A 27,400-nucleotide genomic window follows, 5' to 3' on the forward strand; every position below is an offset into this window, starting at 1 on the left:
ATTATAAATTTTATTGATCGGATGATCGGAATGGTGATCAGAACAGCAGTACTTGAAAAATGATTGGATGATCGGAATCGGATCAGTTGCCCAAACTGATCGGATGATCGGGGATCGGAACAGCAAAAAAGTGATCGGTGCCCACCACTGCTAGTTAGAAAAGGGTTAATCACTGGGTCCCACTGTAACTTCACAAATTGGTAACTAAAACAAGATAAATGCACACACAAACACACCACTTACTTACCAGGTCCAAATATGGCAGCTACTCCACTATTCTTGAGGAAATCATAGTCCTGGGGAGGAATAACCCCACCAGCAATGACCAAGATATCAGGACGCCCCAAGTCAGCCAATGCCTTAATGAGTTCAGGTACCAGCGTCCGGTGACCTAGGGGAAGGGATTGGTGTTTAATTGGTATGCTCTCTGCCTGCCTGTATGTAGTCTGTCTGATGGCTCAAGTCAGTCTGTCTGTCAATCTGTCTGTCGATCTCTGTATCTTCACTTGAGCTCAAACAAGGATGAAAATAAAATAATGGTACAACTAATTTCATAGAATGGGAAAATATGACTAGCCCCCAAAATACATTTGGATGAAGTGGACCCCAATATACCTATTTTCAAAATAGCAAATTTCAAAGAAGTTAGACAAAACTGACAAAGATGCACTTATCACATGATTCCAATGTAGATGAAGAATGGTAAAAATAATGTCATTTACTTACTCAGCAGATTAAATTTGTCAATTTTAGCAAGAAGCAACATAACATTAATAAAAGTTCTAGTGAGAAATAACATGGAATTAACAAGACCACCCTGGTTTAATAGTGAAAACAAACATTCTCCTAAAGATAGACTCTTGTTAAACAGGAAACAGAAAGTGTAAAACTGGCCAGAAAATAACAGGCTATCATGAAGCCAGACAATGAGTGACAAATTTAGTAAGACTGGCAAAGTGTAGGCAGGAAAAAAATATTGCCACCAACTGTAAAACTAAACCAAAGTCTTTCTGATTTTCTCTTTTCTACTATTCTCTCGGCCCCACACGTCCTCTGCGTGTATCGAAACACATGAGAAACTGATCAAGACCAGGTGAGGGTATTCGCTGGCTGCCTGGGATTGAACCCGTGACCAGCGTGACGGGAGAGCCACTCCTTACCAAGTCGGCCAAAGAGGTACCCCACTGGCTAAATGGGTTATGGGAGGCTCCCTTATCAGGCCTAGTCGCCGCATTACATGTATACCCTCATTTTTACTCTTTTGGATGGTCACAGTCAATTAATGGCACAGGCAACTGTTTCATAGTGCTGCCATCTTGCTTGGCTAAGTCTCTCCCCTCCCCCCCAGCTTCACTTGATCCTCGTTTCAGAGTTTCGCTGGAGTCCGGGTTGATAGGCAATCATCAAGACAGTATGTGGGTAGTCTTGGGGTCTTGGGCCCCTCCAAACACTCAAATGACCTAAAGAAAAGCTTTTAACACATATCTTGTGGCTGGCAGCAACCCCGCTACAACGATGTTGCGATGATTTGAATGTGAATGTCTCCAGTTTGCCGGTAGCCACCAGACAGAGAAGAGGTGTGTGTTATGCTGGCGGCTTGTAGAGCGTAATTGCGCCTGGCAGAAAGCCTGACCCACGTGGGGGCAGGCCGCAACAGTATAATGTTTTATGAATCTGTTGCGGCCTGACCCATTTTAGGGCAGGCCATCTAGATGGCTTTTCTGTGCATATATATGAATATAAGCTACTTATTACAATTGTTCAACTGATTGCCTTACAATACAGTAAATTAACCAATTCTACTTGTGTTTTCTTACTGGTAATGGAACCCATCAATTTGCCTACCACGAAGAAGGCGAAGAGTGTCATTCCAGAATATGGCTCTGGTGATGAAGATTCTTGTGGTGAATTCTACAGTCCATCTTCAAATTATGACTCCTCATTGAACGAAGGATGGAAAATTGCAGCAAAAAGAGCAAAGAAAGTGTCAACCTTTTGTGCTGGCTGTGAGGGTAGTCCATTCATGTGCCTGGATTGCTTCACTGTGAAACATCATGGCTAATATCATGCGAAGGGAGAACAATGAACTCAAAATATGGGAATGCACATATTTTGTTTATTCATTATGTGTTCCAAGCCAAGGATAGTTATTTGTCGTGAACAGGAAAAATACTTACCTGGGTTTTTTTTGTTTTTTTTTTGTCAATATTTATAGTTTATGATGGAAAACTATTGGGGATACTTGAGAAAAAATAATTTTCAACCACTCAAGTTAAAAAAAGACCAATTAAATGTAATTTACCATATTTCATAATACAGTACCCTCTCAAGTTTCGCGCTCACTTCGTTTCAAAGGTAAAGCGCTAAACTCGAGGATCGCGAAACTCGAGGTATTGAAAACACTGAAAAAGCACTTATTTGTTCTGACTCATGGAAATTTATTCATTTATTTATTGATATTTTTTTTTTTTACACGTGGGCTATGGCACCGGTAGACTATCCATCTGGGTCTGATGGTCTGCCCCGAGCCCGTCATGGTGCAGGCAACTGTTTATAATGGTGCCATTATAATTGGCTCATGCTGCCCCCCGGAGCTCACATTTTTTCCTCCTTTACTCCCTTGTTATCTCAAAATACGTACCTTGGAAAAAGGAAGAAAACAGGAGGAGAGAACGGGTCATTTTAAAGCCACAGATGAAGCCTTACGATTGGCTGAGCTCTGAAAACACGCTTTTGATTTGCTGGGAGTCTGATGACGTCATCGCCAGCACTAACCCAATCAGTGGCCTCACTGCCTTAAGGCAGTGTCACACAGGCCGTTTTCCTCTAACTGTTGTGGCTACTGGCAACGCCCGTACGCCCATCCGGGAGCGAGTTGTCGGTTGTCCGTAAGCTGGTGTCACACTAGGCATTTTTCTTCCCACCGCGTTGGCGGCAGCTTAGGCAGCCAGCAACTCTTCTGGGTGTGTGTCACACACATAAGGGGAAATTAGAAGGGTGTAGGGGAGGAGGGGCAGAAGGGAGAGTCAGGTCATGTCATGACCATAGCTGGGTACGATAACAGAAAACCTTATTCCCAATAACCGATTACTGATATTGAAAAACTTTATCAGTGATAACCGATATTCATTAACTGGAGACACAAATATAGGTGATAACCAATACCCGATATAAATCCACAATTCCGATACTTGCTAGCAATAAGTCCGATAGGCGAAAACGATACTACATTGATATTTCAAATAAAAACATAGATGGATTCAAATTTTCATTATCTGTATTTTAGAAAACTTACAAAACCTGAAAACCACACGTTGAGACGTTCCTATGGACGGTAATACTAGAAATGCCTGAACCGGCGTTGTGTTATTTGGTGTCCCAACCGTCAGAAGCTGGCGCTTTTGTTTTCAAACACTGGCTGGTCTCAAGTGAACTACGCATGCTCTGACCATCAAGCGTAAACCTGTACAGTCTCACAAAGCTTTTTAACCATAATTAAGAGTTGCTGAAAGGCTAAATCAGACATACAGTACCACCATCCCCGCTGTTTCTACCTAGAACGACACTCTGTATGAGTTGTATTTATATGTACAGTGTCGTTCTAGAAACAGCGAAGATGGTGGTACTGTATGTCTGATTCAGCCTTCCAGCAACTTTTAATGTGTTAAAAAGCTTTGTGAGACTGTACAGAGCTACACTTACTGGTCTGAACATCCGCAGTTCACGAGAGACCAGTGTTCGTAAACAAGTGCCAGCTTTTGACGAAGGGACACCAAATAACACAATACCAGGTGCCTTCAATACCATGGCATGCTCACAAATGAATAAGGAATATCAAAGTTGAGGCAGTGAATAATCATTTTTTGGGCAAAGTTAAATTACTTTTCTCTTTGATATATTGATTTTTGAGTCTAACATAAAAAATAACCTAGTATTTTAATGTTGATGATCTAAGTATGATATCTCTTCACCGAAGATATTTCATACCCCGAAGCTTTTTCATACAACACTGGGCACCCGGGTCACGCATGCGCAGTAGGGAGGAGACAATGTTTTTTTATCTGAGAGGCGGAGAAAAGTAACAATTATCGCTAGTTTGGTTACAAAAGATACCGATATATATTTAAATGAGTAGTAGATGGCCGATAACCCGATTTTGTTATCAGCGATAAAGTATCACGATAATTTATCACGGTAACGCCCAGCTATGGTCATGACACACACACACACACACACAGAAAGGGAAATGAGAAGGGTTGGGGGAGGGAGTGGCAGAAGGGAGAGTCAGGTCATGTCTTGACCTGAGTCAGGTCATGTCCTGACCAAAGCCCTGATCTGACACTCCTTTCTGCCCTTCCCTCCCCACACCATTCTCATTCCCCTTCTGTGTGTGTGTGTGTGTGTATGTGTGTGTGTGAAACAAGTCAGGTTATGTCTTGACCTGAGTCAGGTCATGTTTTGACCTAAGCCCTGATCTGACTCTCCTTTCTGCCCCATCCTCCCCACATTCTTCTCATTTCACCTTCTGTGTGTGTGTGATAGGTATGGACATGACCTGATCTGAGTCAAGTCGTGTCCTGACCAAAGCCCTGACCTGACTCTCCTTTCTGACCCTCCCTCCCCACACCCTTCTCCTTTCTCCATGGTTTCATCCTCCCTATCTCACCTTTCACGAGAGGGGCTCATAACCAGAGTGAAGCTACACACCTCCTCTCGAGTCGGGGGCTCATGTGGTATTGAGGCTGCGTTGAGTTGAACCAAATGTGACAGGGAGGAGGCGGCAGGAAGTTCAAATGTGGTTAACGTGTTAATAAGTCTCTCTCTCTCTCTCTCTCTCTCTCTCTCTCTCTCTCTCTCTCTTGCCATAGCCACAGTGTTTGGAGGAAAATGTCCAGTGTGATACTACCTTTCAAGGTAGCATGTGTGATGTCAATGGTAAATACACGTGACCCGTACATGTCAAAGCAGTGCGAAACTTGGGGTGATAATGCACGAAAGTCGGGATGGTAAGAATTTAGAACTAACCGCGAAACTCGGATAGCGCGAAACTCGAGAGGGTACTGTAGTCTCAATTCAAGGTAAAATTGAAATGGTTTAATGATCAACAAACAATATTATTCTTATTGATTATCTTTCTTTAATGCCTTATCCATACAAAGAGAATATTTAATACAAAAAAAAATATTAATAGGTGGATCATATATTGGATAATTAGGAGGATAGTAATTAGCATCAAAATGACCACCTGTGGGTCAGGCCGCAACAAGGGAATAAACCAACTGACCCACCGGTGGGTCAGGTCGCATGGAATGTGCTAAAAGGGACAAAAAACACCAAAAATGCCAGAAAAGGAAATATTTGAAATATATTCCCCTATTATTCAAAGAGTCACTTCACATACATACATGGATCAGCCACAACCTTTTTTGATATTTTAATTTGAAGCTGTTGTCATTTTTCTTTGTGCAATTTCAGTCAGGACATGTCCAAAACATGACATGTTCTGGTTAGACTGTTAAGAGACTGGACAGAGTTGTGGTGTGGTGCTGGCCAGTGGCTGGCTGGCTGGCTGCAGCACATGATGCCCTAATCTTCGGTCAACCTTAATTTCCATGACTTCAGTCAAGAGGAGCACTGGGGGCAGCATGGGACAGGCTAGAATCATATATCACAGCAGCCACTATAAACAGAATTTGCTCGTGCCACTAACAGGCTGGGGTCACCCAAGAGACCTCTCAAGAAAGCCTATCGTGCTATAGGCAGCACCTAAAATTAAAAATTAAAATTAGTACGTATAAAAAAATAAAAAAAAGTCTGGTGGTATAGGTGCTGGGTGACAACTGGAACCCACATTAGTACCTGAAAGCCCTGTATATGCACCCTTTCTTCTCAGTGCTAGACAGATTGGTCATGATGGAGGGGCTGGTAACCAATATCTTGTCATACCAGAATCCCTCCGTCATTGAGTGACTGCCGACCTACATGCTGGTTACCTGGGACTTGACTCCATGTTGCAACAGGCCAGGCAGCCGGTCTACTGGCCTGGCATGGAAGACAATCTAGTCTACAGTATTACAGGTCCCTCTGCAAGGAGTGTGAGGTACACACCCCTTCTCTTCCTATGGAAGAGCAACTGACTCTCATCTCTCCACCTGATTACCCATCCCAGCAGGTGGTGGCTGTTATGTTTCAACTGGGGGTACAGTCCTACCTGGTGTATGCTGATCACCTCACAGGATAGACAGAAGTCACCCACTTCCCTAGGGATGCCACCTCTAACAAGGTAATCTCCCACCAACAGAGGTACTTTACAAGACATGGGGCACCTGAACGGCTGTCCAGAGACAGGGGCACAAACTTGGCCAGCACAGAGGTGATGAACCTCCTAGCCAGGTGGGTTGTCAGTGTTTGGGTGTCCTCAGCACACTACTTTCAGTCAAAAGGCAGAGCGGAGGTGGCAGTGAAGTGGCCAAAGGGATCCTAAGAGGAAACACTGGTGCCAGGGGAATTCTGCATTGCAGTAAGATATCAATGACCCTCCTCCAGTGCTAGAACACGCCGTTGAGGTGGTGGCCGAGTGGTCAGCATACTGGTGTGACGTTCAAGAAGACCGCCATGACAAACAAGCTGGCAATTGTTCAGCCATCGCCGAGTGGTCTAAGACTACTCAACTGCTGTCCCTAAGACTATCTATCAACCCAGACTGTAGATTCTCTCAAAAAGATGATCAAAGATGAACTTTGGGGGGCAGCATGAACCAAGCAAGATGGCACCACTATAAACCCTTGCCTGCACCACAGTAGGCTGGGGGTGCTCACCAGGCCCCACCAAGAAAACCTACTGGCACCATTAACCAAAAGGTAAAAAATAAAAAATAAATAAATAAATAAATAATTAAAAATAAATAAATAAATGTGGTCTATTTTATTACATACTTATGATTTTCTCCACATGTTTATGTATTCACATCTAACTAGTGTTTCTTGGTAGCAATCACTCATTAGATACAAGATTTTACTGCATCATGCCATTAAAAGTTAGTTGATTAAGGAGTGGGAGAATATCCTTAACCCTTTCCTTGCTAAGCGCTCGCAACAAGACTATCCCCTCAGGCGCACTCGGGCACCCCAGTGGGGGAAGAGGATCTCTTTTAACCGCTGTATCTCAAAAACTATTCATCACAGCTACAAAACAAAAACACCATTGGAAAGAGGAGGCCAAGCTCTATAAGATTCTGTTATGTAAGCCTCTCCTGCGAACGTACAGGGGGTGTTTTTTGCTGGCGCTCGCAGCGAGCTTTTAGCACTACCAGCAAGTGATGCTAGTGCTCGCTCTTTTAACCTCTGTATCTCAAAAAATATTCATCACAGCTAAAAAACAAAAACACCATTGGAAAGAGGAGGCCAAGATCTATAAGATTTGGTAATGTAAGCCTCTCCTGTGAATGTACAGGCACGTTCAGGGGGTGTTGCCTGTGAAGACGTACATTTATACGTGTGCGACGATCAGCCGTAAGGCAACTACTGTAGATCTCTTCATGATGGGGTGCTGGCAGGGCAGTATTGCCAACTGCAAAATTTACAACTATTTGATCAAAATATGTCATGTGATAGGTGAAGCTATGCAAAAATGTCGCTATATTGGACAACAACATCCACCACCTGCTCGTCCGTAGATTTTGCGCGCTGGACTGATGATTTTCCACCAAATTTAGTGGAGAACCCACTCAATTGGCAATCCTGTGTTGTGAGAAATAGTGTTGGAACACTCTCATACGCGGGAGATTTGAGTGCGACTGGAGCTCGCAGCGAGCGTTTAGCATCACCAGCAAATACGCCTAACGCTCACTGTGACCGTTTAGCAACGAAAGGGTTCATAAAGCATTTCAAAGAAAATGTTGAAAAATAATGTTAAAACATATCATTCTCTCCTGGGGTGACCAAACACTTCAAGGGAGTAATTATTCCACAGATTAGGGTCCACAGCACGCTTAATGACACAATGCAATGTGGAACATTAAATAATCTTTCATAGAGATTATAACAGTTGTTGGATTATTTAGTTTTGCCCTGCAGGAAGGTTGCTTGTAACAATTTGGAATACTTGTGCAAACAGATTAGTGTAACTGAATTCAGAGTCAATATTTCTCTCACTTACCAGCAGCCAGAGATGAAGCTCCTACCACATGGACATCCGCATCCACTGCTTGCTGTGCCACCTCCATTGCTGTCTGTAACAGAGTGAAAATACAATCACTGTCATGATGAATTATAGTTTTGCAGTGTCCATTTTCAGATTCTAGAAAAAATCAATATTTGTCTGTGAATTCAGTCTACTAATGGAGTAGTGCATTGAGTATTGCACTTCATCAGTGCTGCAAATAAGTGTGTGAAACCTGAATCCACATATGCTGAGGCACTGATCCAATCAATAAAATAGTATTTGTTTCCAGGCTCATCTAAAAGCTTGTTTAAATATCCTTTTGCTAATAAAATAAAACAATAAAACCCCTGAAATCTTTACCATAGCCATACGTAGAATGAGGTGCTTAATGGAGTAGGCGAGGGGTGAGGCTACTGAGCTCCACTATTCTATCAACATGTGGTAGTCATGCTTACCCTAAGCCTTTTATTTCTTATTTGAAGGATCCAGTCACTCTTCTTCACTTCTATCATCACCAGAAGTGCAGGTAGCCATTACAGTGTGAAAACAAGTTGATAGATGCAAAATACCACAAGTAAACAAAAAATACACGGGCAATTCATGTTGTAGACAATAGTGGCTGGGAAGCGATTGGGTGGAATGGGCTTCTACAAGGCAGACTGTACCTGAGGTCCTAAGAGCTGAGCCATAATGATATTTTAGTGGAAAACCCACTGAATTGGCAATGTTATGGGGTGAGAAGAGGCTCGTAAAATATTATTGGAACACACTCATATGCGGGTAAGTTAAGTGCGACTGTAGGTCGCAATGAGCATTTAGCACCACCAGCAAATAACACCCGCTGTGAGCGTTTAGCAATGAAAAGGTTAGGAGTTTAACGTGTAGACAAGTTCTATCAAGTCTTGATAATTATTAAATCTGAAAACATCTATACTCTATGATACGGTGAGATAAAGCAAATACACGTACTAAAGCATTAGTTATTCTTCAGTTTACCCCACCATATATAACTTACCTGAAAGAGAGGGCCAACATCAACATCAAAACCAAGGTCTGCAAATCCTGTGGCAATGACCTTTGCTCCACGGTCATGACCATCTTGACCCATCTTAGCCACAAGAATCCTGGGTCGCCGCCCCTCAGCTGCAACGAACTCCTCAATCTGGCAAACATGAAAATAAGTTATTCATACTGTGCACACCATACACTTCATGCTTGACAAAGTTTGTCTAAATAAAAAATAAAAAAGATAAAACCAAACACACTTTTATTGTGAGCCAATTTTTTGTATGAAAATCTACCATTATTCTGTAGACATTGAATCATTTCATGTTTGTTTCTTTTAAAATTCTCAAACCTTTCTGATATTGTTAATATTTATAAATAATATCACACACCGCATAATCTACGTGTTTGCTAAAACAAAAGTGGACATGTTGGGTATTTCAAAGCATTTGAGGGACAGAGTGCACCCAAAAACTTATCCTCATATTATATTTGAGCTTCCACAGTACCCTCCCAAGTTTCACACTATTCAAATTTTGAGATACTTGAGTTTCGCGTTTAGTCCTAAATTCTTAGCATCCCGACTTTCACACGTCACCCCGAGTTTAACGCTGCATCTACCTACCGTCAACGTCACACATGCTGCCTTAAGGCGAGTCACACTGGCAGCTTTCCTCCAATCGTTGAGGCTACAGGTAGCTGCAGTTGCCTGTATGCCCAACCGAGAGCAAGTTGTTGGCTGTCCATACAGATGGAAAACGGTTGTGGGTATGAGCAACCGCATGGCTGTATGTAAACAGACGACGGCAGTGGCTGAGGAGTGAGGGGCAGTGGAAGATGGACTCATAAAGTGGACTGGCAAAGCTGCTTTGTTTACTATTTAATTGACAAGTTAAGAGCACACCCCATAGTGTAGGACCACAGTTCAAAACACTCTTTTTTCTCCATTCTATGAAAAGTGTAGGACTCCATCTTCACAGCACAGTTCTCTGACGAGGTCTGGGTAAACACTCCTGTCCTCCTGTCTTTGAAGCCATGATCGTGCCCTCAACAGCTTCTTCCTTCCACTTAACTGCAGCAACAAGTCCATCACTTTGGTAATGGCAGCACAAGCTGCAATAGCCCTTACTTTAGCAGATGGTGCCATGTCAATACAAGCGATTGCTTTGTTTATGCTGTGGATTCAGGCAACTAACCTTGGTCATGTGTGACGCACACCCAGAAAAGTTGGAGTTGCCGGTTGTGCCTATTGCCAACACAGTCAGAGGAAAAATGCCCAGTGTGGCTTTAGCTTAAGCCTCCCTCAGTTGGGTGACTTGGAAGGACTGTCCTCTGACCCAGTAGCTAGTGCAAAGGCAGCATTAAAGAAGTCGCTATCATCCATGCGATCCAAGCTTTGTTTGTCAACAAACAAACAGAAAGATATGTTCTCTCTTTCCATTTTCTTTCTTTCTCCAAGGTATGTATTTTGAGATAACAAGGGAGTTAAGTCAGTCATGGGATTCAAATTTTTTAAGAACAGATTCTCTCTATGAGGGGTTTACCAAAATAAGTTGTAAGTAAAAGGTGTTCATGGGGGAAAAATTGAGAACCCATGATTTAAACTAACAGTAACAACTGGTTCTCGGGATTAAAGAAATTCCAAGAACAGGTTCTTGCGAACCGGCTGAATCCCATCACTGAGTTAAGTGGAAAAAAAGTCAGCTTCTCTACAGGCTGGAACAAATAAGCCCTTTTTCAGTGTTTTCAATACCCCAAGTTTTGCGATCCTCAAGTTTAGCGATATACCTTTGGAATAAGGTAAGCACGAAACTCAGGAGGGTTAATCAGTCAATGGGGGCACATGCAGGGGGATGCGTCGCCTCGCCCACCTTACAATACCAAGCCCGGGGGTCCATCAGGGCGGGTCTCCATGCAGGCCCCCTTCTCATCCTGAGTACCTCCTGGCAGGATCTATCGACTTGCTCAACCCACAAACACCGTGGGAGTCCCCTTGGCCTCCTCCACTCAGGAGTGTCTCTTACAGAGGCAACCCAATGAGCAGGGTCAGCTTCTGGGTAATGTGTCACGTGCCTGTATAGCTGGAGTTGGCATTGACAGACTATGCAGGTAATACAGGGGGTGCTTAAAATATGAGAAATATATATGTAAAGGTTCAAAGCCTCGCATGAAATTATATTCATAGGAACAGCAAAAAAAAAAAATATAATATATGTATGGGCGGGTTTTTTTTTTTTTTTTAGTTTCAATGTAATAAACTTTTTTTTTCTAGTTCTTTGGGCGCATATAAACACAACAACAGCAACAACATAGCAGGCAACACAGCACACAGCTTACAGACACAGCTAGAGAGACAATGGCTGCTTTGAGAGAGACGATAAGAGAGAACAACTGGGCAGAGACAGAGTAGAGTTTTATGATTTATCCATTTGTTGTTTATTCTTCCTTTCCAAGTTCATTACAGTAAAGAAATGGTCATTATTTATGTCGAATGAGTCGGGAACATGAAAAAACATGAAAAAAATGAAAAAAAACTACTACTCTCTCATCACGCTCCCACACTCCACACCCCAGGGGGGAGGAGGGAGGAAGAAAGGGAGGGCGCATATGGTGGTTTGCCTCATTTAGGTATTTGGTATATGTCATGTAAGTCTCACAGAGTAGTCGCTGGTTTGACACAGTCATTCCAGAAACATCCCATAATTCTGCGTAGACATTTATTACCAAAGGCATCAATCTGCCTCTCAAAAAAAAAAGTCACCATTTAGCGTCCCTTTCTCAAAGCTATAAAGTAAGAGAGGGAGCACAATGGACTTGAAAGATCCTTCTGCAAAGGTATCAACAACGCCATATATTCGTGCTGAGTGAATCCATGACACAGTGGGCCAATCTGCCGTAAGACTTCCTGGCGAGGCTCACCGTTGTTATTAACTATACTACATAGGTAGAAATGGCTATGGACCGGCAACAGTGGAGGAGGCTCATATCCCGTCAAAACCCCACCATAGGGAATAAATGGACGTTAAACGATGATGATGATGATGATTTATTGGGACCGCGTCGTAACGACGAAACGTTGTAGGAAATGTTTATAAGAGTGTGGGAAAGGTCAATAGGAGTGTGGAAAAGGTTTGTAAGAGTGTGGGAAGGGTTTATAAAGCCTTAAAATATATCTAAATAATAAAAAAAAAAAGCTCACTACTTCGCGGAATTTCGCCTATCGCGGGGGGTTCTGGAACCTAACCCCCGCCATAGACGAGGGATTACTGTAGTTCTATCAGACGTGGGCAACGAAGCTTTCCGGAATTTGAAGGGCGCCCGTAACTAGGTCTCTGTCGATGCTAAGTGACTAACTGGCACCTCTTTTGTTTCTGCGACGTCCCCTACCACCTCTACATGCTAAAAATAGTCTACAGTTCTCGCCTACGCATCATGACGTCAATAGAGCGATTCTGTTCCCTCAGCCGTCCTATTTTGGCGGTGTTCCTTTAGCTTCTGCTCGAGGTGTGGGTGCAAAACATAGTCTTAACATCTCCACTGATATACGTCATGCTCTAGAATCTAGATGAACCAATATCTAGTTCAGAGGAGTGGGAATGGAAGTTGGAATTTTTGGCGAATCATGGAATTCTAGCTAAAAAGTCTGTCTAAATAACAATCTGATTTCACAGTTGAGTTATACGGATGATTTTCTACAACTTTTATTCAATGAAATTCATTCCAGCATGAAAAAAAATTCCAAAATTTTCCAAAATTTTTGTTTTTTTGGTTTCACAGCAACTTTGGCTCTCTGTAGGCAGAAAATTTCCTGGCAAAAGATTATAACCAACAGTACCCTCTCAAGTTTCGCGCTATCCAAGATTCGCGATCCTCGAGTTTAGCGCTAAGTCCTAAATTCTTACCATCCCGACTTTCGTGCATTACCACCTCGAGTTTCGCGGTGCTTTGGCATGTATGGGTCGCGTCTACGTACTGTCGGCGTCATGCGTGCTGCCTTAAATGGCCGTGTCCAACCATTGGGGCTATGGGCAACCGCGGTTGCCCGTATGCCCAACCGGCAGCGAGTTAATTGTTGGTTGTCTGTATGAAAAGAAAACGGTTGTGGGTACGAGCGTGGGTAAGTAGGTACCTTACGGCTGTACGTAAACAAGCAGACGACAGCAGTGGCTGAGGAGTGAGGAGCAGTGGAAGATGGCCCACCAAGAGACTCGTAAAATGGACTGGCAGAGCTGCTTTGCTTACTATACTTGATTAACAAGATAAGAGAACACCCTGTACTGTGGAACCACAGTCCAAAAAACTTTTTCTCCAGTCAATGAAAATTGTAGAACTCTCGGTGTTGTTTTCCTCTTCTTCTTCTCCTTCCTCTTTTGACCTGTAATGCACGGCAGCGACGGTGAAAAGTAATAGTGGAAAATAGCAAAAGGGCATAGAAAAGCAAAATCAGGGAAAGAAAAGGACAGAAAAACACCTAAGTTCAGGGTGAAGTGAATAAGTGCGCACTGTTAAGTAACTAAGTGCATGTTGTGTAGTATAAAAGTGTGGAGAAAGAGGACCTAAGAAGCGATACAAAGCGTTACAGGTCAAAAGAAGAAGAAGGTCCACTACACTGGTGCCGTTGTAAAGGCAATACCTCCGACACCATCACATCACATGGCAGCGAGGGTCGGGTCCACTCACAGTTATAGTATAAAGTACCCTCTCGAGTTTCGTGCTATCCGAGTTTCGCAATCCAAGAGTTTCGCAGTTAGTTCTAAATTCTTACCATCCCGACTTTCACGCATTATCACTGAGTTTCGCGTTGCTTTGACACGTACGGGTCACGTCTACTTACCATCGGCGTCAGGCACGCTACCTTTAAAGGTAGTATCACGCTAGACGTTTTCTTCCAAATATTATGGCTATTGCAAAAGAGAGAGAGAGAGAGAGAGAGAGAGAGAGAGAGAGAGAGAGAGAGAGAGAGAGAGAGAGAGAGAGAGAGAACGGGTCATTTTGAAGCCGCAGTTGAAGGCTGCTGCCTTACGATTGGCTGACAGTTCTGAAAACACGCTTGTGATTCGCTGGGAGTCCGATGACGTCATCGCCGACGCTCACCCTATCAGCGGCTTCACTGCCTTAATTAAGGCGGTGTCACAATGGCCATTTTCGTCCAACTGTTGGGGCTACGGGCAACGCCCGTACACCCAACCGGGAGCGAGTTCACGGTTATCCGTAAGCTTGTGTCACACAGGGCTTTTTTCTTCCCGCTGCATTGGCACCACCTAGGGCAATCAGCAACTCCAACTTTTCCTGGTGTGCATCACACACGGCCAAGGTCGGTTGCCCTTATCCACATCTACAACATAAACAAAGAACTTGCCCTGTACAGGTAACTCTCGATTAACGCGTTTGGTTTACGCGTTTTTTTTAAATAACGCGGGGTCCAAAATCCAAAGAAATGTTTAATTTACACGTTTTTTCACTTATACGCGATATTTTATGGATTGGCCACCAGATGTCTCACGCAACTGGACTCACGCGGCGGCGCGGCCACACAGCTGAACTCAGTTCTTCCCACGCGCCACTTGAACAACAATACAGTACCCACGCTGCCACGCTACTCAACAATAGGGGTGGACAGGTACCGGTACCAGTACTGGTACTAATGGTACCAGTTATACGGTACGGTACCGGTACCAATACTAGCCAGTCGCTCATGGCGTCCCTCATTTCTTCCTCACACGAGTGAGGCTGAGACTGAGTGCCTGAGTGGATATCTCGGCGATATGGATAGTCTCTCTCTCTCTCTCTCTCTCTCTCTCTCGCCGCCACTTGAACAACAATACAGTACCCACGCTGCCACGCTACTCAACAATAGGAGTGGGCAGGTACCGGTACCAGTATCGGTACTAACGGTACCAGCTATACGGTACGGTATCGGTACCAGACTGCTCGGTACCGGTACCAATACTAGCCAGGCGCTCATGGTGTCCCTCATTTCTTCCTCACACGAGTGAGGCTGAGACTGAGTGCCTGAGTGGATATCTCGGCGATATGGATATTCTCTCTCTCTCTCTCTCTCTCTCTCTCTCTCTCTCTCTCTCTCTCTCTCTCTCCACTGAATGAAGTGAATATTTATTTTTCGATAGAAACCTACCTATTGTTTGATTTACATTGTTTTTGATTTACGCAACCTCTTCAAGGACAATACTCGCGTAAAACGAGTTACCTGTATCAACATGGCGTCGTCTGCTAAAGTAAGGGCTGTCGCGGCTTGTGCTGCCATTACCCAAGTTATGGACTTGTTGCTGCAGTTAAATGGAAGGAAGAAACAGTTGTGGGTGTGGCATGCCTGTGGTTCCTCCATGCCAGTTCTCATTGTCACCACTGCGTGTGCGCGGCCAACCCACCCATACACATGGATCGAATAATAACAAACACACACACACACACACACACACACACACACACACACACACGCACGCACACATCAGACAGCCTTGGACCGACCATCAGGATCCACCGGGAAGAAGCCTACCGGCGCAATAGGCCAAGACGTAAAAAAAAATAAAAAATAAAATAAATAAATAAAAATAAAAACGCACATTAAGAACCATTGCAGATGTTTCTGACAAACTGAAACGACTTCACCATTTCTTGAGTGTGTTAGAACGTATTTGGTGAGTGGCTCACATGAACCAAACCTAGCTCTTGGCAAGAAGAGAGCAGTCGTCTTTAACACTGCTCTCTTCTTGCCATTGGGTATGTTTGGTTTGTATGAACCACTCACCAAATAAGTTCTAACACACTCTAGGAAATGGCGAAGCCATTTTTGTTTGTGAGAAACATCTGCCATGGTTCATGATGAGTCTGGTGTGTGCGTGCGTGTGTGTGTGTCTTTGTTGTTACTCGATCCACGTGTTTATGTGGTCGGAGTCTACGTAGATGGGTGGATTGGCCGCTCACGCACAATGGTGACAATGAGAACTGGCACGGAGGAACCACAGACACACCACACCCACAACAGCTTCCTCCTGCCATTTAACTGATGCAACAAGTCCATAACTTGGGTAATGGCAGCACAAGCTGCGACAGCCCTTACTTTAGCAGACGACGCCATGTCGATACAGGGCAAGTGCTTTGTTTACGTTGTGGATGTGGATATGGGCAACCGACCCTGGCCCGGAAAAGTTGGTTTTGCCGGTTGCCCAAGCTGCCGCCAACACGGTGGGAAGAAAATGCCCCAGTGTGACACCAGCAGGTTACGGACAACCGACAACTTGCTCGCGGATGGGCGCACAGGAGTTGCCAGTAGCCACAACGGATAGAAGAAAACGGCCAGTGTGACACTGCCCCAAGGCAGCGAGGCCGCTGACCGGGTGAGTGCCGGCGATGGCAGCATCAGACTCCAAGCGAATCAAAAGCGTGTTTTCAGAGCTCAGCCAATCGTAAGGCTTCATCTGTGGCTTTAAAACGACCTGTTCTCTCTTCCTGTTTTCTTCCTTTTTCCAAGGTACGTATTTTGAGATAACAAGGGAGTAAAAGTGGAAAAAAGGTGAGCTCCGGGGGGCAGCATGAGCCAATTATAATGGCGCCACTATAAACAGTTGCCTGCGCCATGACAGGCTCAAGGCCGACCATCAGGCACAGATGGATAGTCTACCGGCACCATAGCACACATGTAAGAAAAAAAAGGCCACAGGACAGAACAGATAAGTTTTTTTTCAGTGCTTTCAATTCCTCGAGTTTCGCGATTCTCAAGTTTAGCACTAAGCCTTCGGAACGAAGCGAGCGCGAAACTCGAGAGGGTACTGTATAACTCTGTGGGTCCCCTACACTGGCCGGTGTTGCGAGAAATATCTCCCCACTGAAATTATTCATTCTGCTGTCCACCACGCATGCGCGCTTTAGGAATACACAGCATTAAAAGTATTAATTTGCCTGGTTTTGTTCTAGTTAGTCTGCTTGTGATCTTTGTGAGCGGTGAGGAAAATATGGAAATAGTAAGCAAGTTGAACCTCTGCGAGCTATTTTGCGGCTGCGGAGGCGGTTTACGTTCAATAGGCATTAAAAAGTCATTCATGATATTAGTGATTTAACGACTTATAACAGAAAGAGTTAGCAGATTATATCATAACACACACAAAACTACCAGAAGTTATAGGTTTGTCCAACTGTCCCATGGGTGACCGCAAGCGACCGCCCTTATTTTAGCAGACGACACCACGTCCATGTGGGTCACAAGCCAATTGTAAGGCAGCCGCCTTCAACTGCGGCTTAAAAACGACCTGTTATCACTTCCCATTTTCTGCCTATTACCAAGGTACGTATTTTGAGATAACAAGGATAGCTGGGCGTTATCGCGATAAGTTATCGCGATACTTTATCGTTGATAACAAAATCGGATTATCGACCATCTGCTACTTATTTGAATATATATCGGTATCTTCGTTACTTTTGTAACCAAACTAGCAATAATCGCTACTTTTTTTCCGCCCCTCAGAAAAAAATGTTGTCTCCTCCCTACTGCGCATGCGTAGCCCAGTGTTGTATGAAAAAACTTCGGGGTATGAAATATCTTCGGTGATGAGATTTCACACTTAGATCATGAAAATTAAAACACTAGGTTATTTTTTTATGCTACTCAAAAATCAATATACAGGTAACTCTCGATTTACGCGAGTTTGGTTTACGCGTTTTTGAAATAACGCGGGGTCCAAAATCCAAAAATAAATAAATTTATTTACACGTTTTTTCCACTTATACGCGATATTTTATGGAGTGGCCACCAGATGTCTCACGCAGCTGGACTCACATAGCGCCGCGGCCACACAGCAGAGCTCAGTTCTTCCCGCGCGCCACTTGAACAACAATACAGTACCCACGCTGCCACGCTACTCAACAATAGGGGTGGGCAGGTACCGGTACTAACGGTACTAGCTATATGGTACAGTACCGGTACCAGACTGCTCGGTACCGGTACCAATACTAGCTAGCCACTCATGGTGTTCCTCATTTCTTCCTCACACGAGTGAGGCTGAGAATGAGTGCCTGAGTGGATATCTCGGTGATATGGATATTCTCTCTCTCTCTCTCTCTCTCTCTCTCTCTCTCTCTCTCTCTCTCTCTCTCTCTCTCTCTCCACTGAATGAAGTGAATAAGCATATTATTCCCACCATCACTCGTAGGTTATGACAGACAACTAGGCGAGACACAATTCACACGTTTCTGGTGACACATGCCATGCAGCTGTTTGTTGTATGGGTGTGGTTGTGTGGTTTATAAACAATGCAAATGGCGGCCTGGCTGGTATTGCGCGAAATATCTCCTCGCACAAGACTCATGATGTACAGTTTCTGATATCATATTTACCCCATTATTCTCACTAATATTAATAATTAATAATGAACACATGGATATTTTTTTCCAATATGATTTTTTATGTAGCTTGTGCTGCTCCTTAGTCATACAATCAAACCACCTGTGACATCAAGATCAAGATCATAGAAATGGCGCCCAACGGAAAAACGGGATAACAACAAGGCATGGGCAATCCTCCATCGATTTCAATTTTGTATAGTAGTTATTAGATCACCCTGTATTCTATGGTAACATATTATGAGACAGCTACGGACTATGAAGGATTATATATAATGATAAAGGAAAGTTTGCCGTTGTTATTGGATAAGACAAAAAAGACCCTTAAAAACACCCCAAAGAAGAAAAAAATCATAAAAAATTTGTACATTCGGCGTACAAGGCGCAGGGCTAAACTTTCAGGCATTTTTTATGTGAAAAAGGTGCGCGCTATACGCTGAAAAATACGTTTTTTATTTTTAGACAGAAACGTACCTCTTGTTTGATTTACATTGTTTTTGATTTACGCGACCTCTCCAAGAACGCAATACTCGCGTAAATCGAGAGTTACCTGTATCATAGAGAAAAATCATTTAACTTTGCCCCAAAAATGATTATTCCCTGCCTCAAATTTGATATTCCATATTCGTTTGTGAGCATGCCATGGTATTGAAGGCACCCATTGTTGTGTTATTTGGTGTCCCATCGTCAAAAGCTGGCGCTTTTGTTTACAAACACTGGTCTCTCGTGAACTGCGCATGCTCAGACCATTAAGTGTAGACCTGTACAGTCTCACAATGCTTTTTTAACCCATTAAGAGTTGCTGGAAAGCTGAATCAAACATACAGTACCACCATCCTCGCTGTTTCTAGAACGACGTACACTCTGTACTTATAAAAACAACTCGTACAGAGTGCTGTTCTAGTAACAGTGAGGACGGTGGTAGTGGTACTATATGTCTGATTCAGCCTTCCAGCAACTCTTTATTACGGTTTAAAAGCTTTGTGAGACTGTACAGGTCTACACTTGCTGGTCTGAGCATGCACCGTTCATGAGAGACCAGTGTTTGTAAACAATTTTTGACGGTGGGGACGCCAAATAACACAACAAAGGTTCAGGCATTTCTAGTATTACCGCCCATATGTATGTGTCAACGTGTGGTTTTAAGGTTCTGTAGGTTTCCTAAAATACAGATAATGAAAATTTGAATTCATCAATGTTGTTCTATCTGAAATATCAATATAGTATCGTTTTCGCCTATCGGACTTATCGCTAGCTAGTATTGGAATTGTAGATTTATATCGGGTATCGGTTATCGGTTTTCGCCAATATTTGTGTCTCTAATTAACGAATATCTGTTATCGCCGTTAAAGTTTTTCATTATCAGTTATCGGTTATCGGGAATAAGGTTTTCTGTTATCGTGCCCAGCTATGATAACAAGGGAGTAAATTCGAAAAAATTGTCATAACAAGGAAATAAAGTCGAAAAAGTCATTTTTTTTCCACGGGTCGGAACCAATAAGCGCTTTTTCATGGATTTCAATACCCCGAGTTTCGTGATCCTCGAGTTTAGCGCTATACCTTCAGAATGAAGTGAGCGCGAAACTCGAGAGGGTACTGTACATTTTTTTTGAGTGCGAAATCAAGTGTTTGTGCGTTCGAAAATGGTTCCGTAATTCAATACTGGTAACCGTGATAGTGTGTGTGTGTGTGTGTGTGTGTGTGTGTGTGACTGGCTCAAGGTCACTACTCGGCTGACCTCACTATGATTATCGGACATTTTCACTTTGTTTCGAACTTGTTTTCGTTCGTGTCACACGCCCAAATTCACTTTCCAAGTGGGTCAGCGTCACCCCTGGGGGCATATTGGCCTGGGAGAGGCTAGGCTGACTCACAAGTCTGTACCCATATGAGCGTATAGATGCACACGGGAGCGTCCTTTCAATTGCGAATAATTACAGTAATTTGCAAACGCATCAACGGTATAAGATTGCAAATCGCTTTTAATGCGTGAGACACGTCAATGGTACTCTACGGGTTAAGAAGTACGTACTTGTACGTACTAAACACTGCACGGGTTAATGTGAAAAAAAGAAACATCATAATAAAACAAGAACACTCAGCTGTCACCTTCTCCTACACTAAACATCCTCGGTCTATCCTTAACTCAAAATCTCAACTGGAAACTCCATATCTCCTCTCTCACTAAATCAGCTTCCTCAAGGTTGGGTGTTCTGTATCGTCTCTGCCAGTTCTTTTCCCCCGCACAGATGCTGTCCATATACAGGGGTCTTGTCCACCCTCGTATGGAGTATGCATCACATGTGTGGGGGGCTCCACTCACAGCTCTCTTGGACAGAGTAGTCAAAGGCTCTTCATCTCATCAACTCCCCTCCTCTTACCGACAGTCATTTATCGATATTTTCATGCTGACTGCTCTTCTGAACTTGCTAACTGCATGCCTCCCCCACTCCTGTCGCCCTACTGCACTCAACTTTCTACTCTAGCTCATCCCTATACTGTCCAAACCCCTTATGCAAGAGTTAACCAGCATCTTCACTCTTTCATCCCTTACACTGGTAAACTCTGGAACAGCCCTTCTTCGTCTGCATTTCCTCCTGCCTATGACTTGACCTATTTCAAGAAGAGTGTATCAAGCATAGCTGGGCACGATAACAGAAAACCTTATTCCCGATAACCGATAACTGATAATGGAAAACCTTAATGGTGATAACCGATATTCGTTAACTGGAGACACAAATATAGGCAATAACCGATAACCGATACCAGATATAAATCCACAATTCCGATACTAGCTAGCGATAAGTCCGATAGGCAAAAACGATACTATATTGATATTTCAAATAGAAAACAAAGATGAATTCAAATTTTCATCATCTGAATCTTATAAAACTTACAAAACCTGAAAACCACACGTTGACACGTACCTATGGATGGTAATACTAGAAACACCTGAACCGGTGTTGTGTTCTTTGGCGTCCCCACCGCCAAAAGCTGGCGCTTTTTTTTTTTACAAACACTGGTCTCTCATCAACTGCGCAGGCTCAGACAAGCAAGCATAGACCTGTACAGTCTCACAAGGCTTTTTAACCATAATTAAGAGTTGCTGGAGGGCTGAATCAGACATACAGTACCACTACCATCATCCACGCTGTTTCTAGAATGACCCTCTGTACGAGTTGTATTTATATGTACAGAGTGTCGTTCTAGAAACAGCGAGGATGGTGGTACTGTATGTCTGATTCAGCCTTTTAGCAACTCTGTTAAAAAGCTTTGTGAGGGCTACGCTTACTGGTCTGAATATGCGCAGTTCACGAGAGACCAGAACTTAGTGTTTTAGTGTTGATGATTTAAGTATGAAATCTCTTCACCGAAGATATTTCATACTCCGAAGTTTTTTCAAACTACACCAGGCGCCCGGGCCACGCATGCGCAGTAGGGAGGAGACTTTTTTTTTTCTGAGGCGTAAAAAGTAGCGAGTATCGCTAGTTTGGTTACAAAAGTAACAAAGACATCGATATATACTTAAATAAGTAGCGGATGGCCGATAAACCAATTTTGTTATCAGCGATAAAGTATCGCGATAACGCCCAGCTATGGCATCAAGACTCCTCTCCACCTGAAATTGACCTCTCTTTTGGCCACTGTTTACTTTTGTCCGTTGTGGGAGCGGTGAGCAGCGGTCCTTTTTTTCTACACTCTTTTTGTTGCCCTTGAGCAGTCTCCTTTGTTGTAAAAAAAAAAAAAGTAAAAACATGAAAAAGTAACAGAAAGTAATTTTCAGTTGACTCACCTTGGCAGAGACGGCTGTAAGTTCATCTTGGTTTCCATACTCTGTCTTGTACGCACCAGACACCAGCCGGTCCTTTGCCACATGACGGCCAAACACCTGAAAACAAGTCAGAATTTTCACATAACAAAACGTACTCATTCATTTTTACGAAAAAAAAAAATGCAGCTTTTGGGCAAAATATATAGCTACACAAAAGAGTCTGCTAAGCACTGTTCCTGTATGTAGAGGACAAATGAGGAACCCGAAAGCAAGTCGAATTCAGCTGGCAAGGTGACTTGATACTCACCACTCATAACGATTCAAGTTGTAAGCAGGAGGAAATACAGACAAAGGAAGGCTGTTCCAAAGTTTACTAGCAAGAGGGATGAAAGAATGAAGATGCTGGTTGACTTTTGCATTAGAGACTTTGATAGTACAGAGATGAAAAAGAATAGAAAGATGTGCACAGAAGGGTCACGGGAGAGGTATAGCCATACAGTTAGCAAGCTCAGAAGAGCAGTCTGCATGAAACTAGAAAGAAGACAGAAAAACAGCAAACAATGCAATGGAATTTAAGGGAAAGAAGAGTGTCAGTAAGAGTATACAAGCTACCTACATACCATTGTATATAGACAGTGTCTGAATAGGGGTAAAAGACTGATGGACCTGATACAGAATGCCTAACTTCAAAGAAGGTGATATAAAAAGAGATGAGATATGAAATTTCCTGTTCAGAATTTGAGTTAAGGAAAGGCTATGTTTAGTGTAGAAGAAGGGAACAGCTGTGTCTTATTGAAAAATAAAGGATAGATATCTGGAAGATTGCACAGAATTGCCAGGTGGAGAGACTGTGTTTGAGAGGCATTGAAGGACACTAAATTCCTTATGCCTACTCAGAAACGATGGCAAGGTCAGAGTTTAAGCATTCTGTAGCGTCCAGCTTCTGAGTTATGTAATTCCTGTTCAGAGAGCCATTTGCTAAAATAATGTTGATTAATGCAGAGTAGAGTCATCGGTAAGGCCCATGCGATGGAGATGAACACCAAGACCATGCATAGCTATAGCATATGTATGCCCCAAACTTCACCTTTAACCCATAAACTGCGCAATTAAGATTCGGGAATAGCTCCTGGGTGCTCAATAAATGGCAAAACAATAACCTGCTGGAAAACAATTTTTAGTATTACAACACCCAAGAGAGACATGTTGAGCACCAAATAGTGCAAAAAAAAATAATAATAATTCACCGAATGTGGCAATGATGGCAGGATAAAGGTTGCGGATATGAGGCGACCTTGGGAGCGCTGGTAGTGACGGGGTAGATAGGATGGTGGCAGAGGGAAGATGACACATGGCACAGTCACGTCTGAACATTCTCTTGCCACTAATTATTCATTCCAGTTACAACAAACAAAATACATCACAGGAAACATCACTTTGTCAATTTCGATAATCAACCTCTTGCGCATCATGATCAAGAGGCCAGTCATTAGTCACACCAGCAATATTCTTGTCAAAGTTTTATGAATGTCTGGCACAAAATTTGATCCATCAGACCAGACGAATGGAGTACGCATTGTCTCGCGTCTCTGAGGCTCCTGTTCTCCCTCTGCCTCCCCATCCTCTCCCACACCAGCTGACACCCCTCCCTCACTCAGTTCATTAGCTGAGTCTTCTCTTATACCCCCACTGTCGTTTTCCTCCTCTTTCTGCCACTCTGAATCATCGGACAGTGATGATGGTGTCAGTGAGTGACTAGGCTAGCTAGTAACTTTCCGCACTGTTGGAGAGGCAGCGTGTCTGTGACCTTGAGCGCCAGAAGCATGCTCACGCTTGCCACGCTTCCTCAGACCAGCTGAATCTGATGGTTGAATGCAATCTGAATCACTGTCTCTTTCAAATTTGTCTACTACAATCTTTCTCTTTACCAATACTTTCTTTTTACCCCCTCCCATGCCTCCCCCTCGGTTATGACCGCAGGAGCTATATGAGACTGGTTGGCATCAGTAGATGACATGATTCTACTCTCCATGGCTGCTAAAGAGCAACTAATATGACGATGGTGACTACATGGTGCGAAAGAGGGATGATGTTGCCCCATGAGGTTCATTGGAATATACTTTGGCATCGCGGGAAATATAAATATATTCACCTTGGAACATGCGTCATCTTAATGTGTCTGGCACAGTCTAACTCATAGCATCTTGAGATGTCTGGCACAGTTTACGGGTTAATGAATAATAGAAAGAGTGGGATATAGACAGGGTTGGTTTATTTATTATTTTTTTTTTTTACCACTGAGTTTGTTTGAGACTTGTTTTTTTGGGAAAGGATTTTTTTTTATTTTTTTTATTTTTTTTATTGTTTTTTTATTATTTTGATTTTCATCATATTTAAATGTAAATCAGCTGAAAGAAGCAATTACAACGTCCACTCAACACTCAATTTCCCGGACTACTGGGGGAAGCACGTGTCAGGGAACCACAGAAGTCCAGGTAGGAAGGAATCACTAGTGTCCAGGGCAGCGTCCTGTGCCCGGACATTTGCCACACTGGCAATCCAGTATTCAGTCCCTGCCCAGACCTTTACCACACATTGTTCAACGCACTAACACACCACTTAACTGAACTTAAAAATTAACTAAAACAAGTTATTTGAAGACTTCCAATACATGTGAACAAAGGATGCACCATTGACGGCAGTCATAAAGTGTTAGATATTCTTTTTTGACTCCATGAGCTTAAACATATCATACTACTGTGAATAATTTTCAGTGAATGTTTCTTTCTATAAAAAATAAAATCATGAAAAAATGAATAATAACTACAAGCAGCAGCTGATCCATGTAAACACACACAGTGTCAGTAGTGATGATGCAGCGTTTGCCAATTTCTTTTTCAACTGTCTAGGCCAAAAATATTACAGGTAGTCCTCAAGGTACGACATATGTGACTTATGACTGCTCACACCTGCGACCAGGCTAATGATATATTAGTAATACTTTTTAAGCAATGAATTGGCATTTCAAATGTCCTGCCGTGGGAAGAGCAGCGATTTGTTTATACAGTATTTCTGCACCTCCTACGCCTCCCACCCCGCCGCTACCCTCACGCACTGACCCTACGCCAGCCAGGCGGGGGTAAGACAGGAGGGGGGGGCTGGGCTAGCCTACCTGACCTTCCCCCTCAGTCACCTGTGGCATTCAAGCTGTAAATACTAATCCTACAGCGCTAGTTGTTACTCTACCAGTTTATAGACCTACAGTCTTACAAGCATACCGATCAATCTAGCTGATTCTAGAAGATGCAGGTTGGCTAGCACATGAGCCGAGCAAGGGTCGAGTGAGTCTACCAGTTATCTCCACACTTTACAAGTCTCAGTTGCATTCAGTTCACCTATTAGCTCACATGGTTCCCGGCAGGTAAGGAGTGAGCCACCCTGGCTGCTGAGTGCAGCCAAAATGCCATCCCACAACAACAGGTCCCTCACAACATTCTCGCACGTAATGTAACATTGCACAATGTTGTGAGGCTAACGGGTCACCTGAATACAGGGCTGGGGCAAGGTGAGCCCATGAGGACAAAGGAAGGGTAGGGGGAGGGTAAAGACGTGGGAACGCTGCCTTTCCATGTTGGTACATTTGAATAATATTTAATTTTATTTTTCGACGTAGGATATAGAATGGTCCTTGCAAAACATCAATGTTGATCACTATGGGGGTAGAACAATGACTATCTACCGCAATTGAGGTAGATCGATCTGAAAGGAAACCAGGAGTGTGGAGTCGGGTGTAGAAAATTCTGACTTTGACTCCAGAATTTTCAAGGTTGCGACTCTGCCTCCACCTCCACCCTCCTCCCTCTTCCCCACCCACTCTCCTGCTGTGCAGTGGTAGGAAAAAACCAGGCCACACCACAGCCAGGCACACCACATCACACATGACACTCAGCCACATCACATCAAGCCCCACCACACCATACATCACACTCAGGTACACTACAGCACACTCTGCCACTCCACACCACACACAACATCCAGTCACAAGACCACACACCACGCCAAGCCACACCACATCACACACCACACCAGCCATATCACACAACAAACTACACCAATCCACACCACACCACATCCCATCCAACAACACCACATCACGCATAACATCCAGTCAAACACTGCACCACACATCACACCCATTCATACAACACCTTACATCACACCAGTAACACCACACTCCACACCACACCCAGCCACACTACACCAAACATCATGTAAAGGACATTCCCAAATTAGGTGTTCAACGAAGGGCAGCAAAGATGATCTCTTCCTTGCGCCATGAACCTTACACGTTTTCTCAAGAAATATCATCTGGGAAAACTGATCAAGTGTATAAAGTGTTTCAAAATCAGTAATGGCTCCAAAATGTGTCCAAATCCAAAGTGTTTCTGATCAATGATACCTCTCGAACAAGGAATAATGCCCAAAAACTGAACCCAGTAGCAGCGGGGATCATGTTTCTTAATGGTCCCTCTAAGTGAGAATAATGAGAAAAAAATCATCACTCACACAAACCATTTCATAATATATATCAACACATTTGTGATCAGTTTATGTATCATCTATCTTTGGGGGGTTATATCATGGCACAAATTTGGCCCGTCGCTGCTACACGGTAAAGCCACAAAGTTGGCCCGCTGCTGCTACCGGGTTAAGTGTAAACAAATATATTCGGACTGCACTAATTTTTTTCCTCACTAATTAGTAGGAGAATGAAATATACTCCCAGTTCCAGTGCCTTACTCCATGGGTTTGATTCATTAAAAACAAACCTGACCTCCATTTCACTTCCTCCACATTAGCATCCACTTAGGGAGAAATAGTTTTGTTCACCATCAGACCATTTGTTTTGTTGTTTTACTCACTTTTAAGAAGAGAACATCTAGTCTGGATCATAGGGTCTGTGTGCTCTGAATATATATGTAATTCACACTCAGAATACCAGGCAACACATCACACCCAGCTGTATCATACACATCACATCACACCACACAACACATCACACCCAGCCACACAACACCACACATCACACCCAGCTGTATCACA

At 43.4% G+C, this 27,400-nt stretch overlaps 1 protein-coding gene across 1 annotated transcript in view; it reads right to left on the bottom strand.

Annotated features, from left to right (window-relative positions):
* The window catches only part of LOC127005270 (methylmalonyl-CoA mutase, mitochondrial-like), a 65,161-nt gene that overhangs the window by 10,697 nt on the left and 27,064 nt on the right, over positions 1-27,400 (bottom strand). The window contains exons 3-6 of the mRNA XM_050874063.1: positions 22,319-22,414; positions 9,179-9,325; positions 8,158-8,230; positions 248-391 (exon numbers count right to left, since the gene is read on the bottom strand). Of these exons, the coding sequence (XP_050730020.1) occupies positions 248-391; positions 8,158-8,230; positions 9,179-9,325; positions 22,319-22,414 (460 nt within the window). The remainder of the gene's footprint in view (positions 1-247; positions 392-8,157; positions 8,231-9,178; positions 9,326-22,318; positions 22,415-27,400) is intronic.

The sequence above is a fragment of the Eriocheir sinensis genome, chromosome 29, assembly GCF_024679095.1.
Source record: "Eriocheir sinensis breed Jianghai 21 chromosome 29, ASM2467909v1, whole genome shotgun sequence".
NCBI lineage: Eukaryota > Metazoa > Arthropoda > Malacostraca > Decapoda > Varunidae > Eriocheir > Eriocheir sinensis.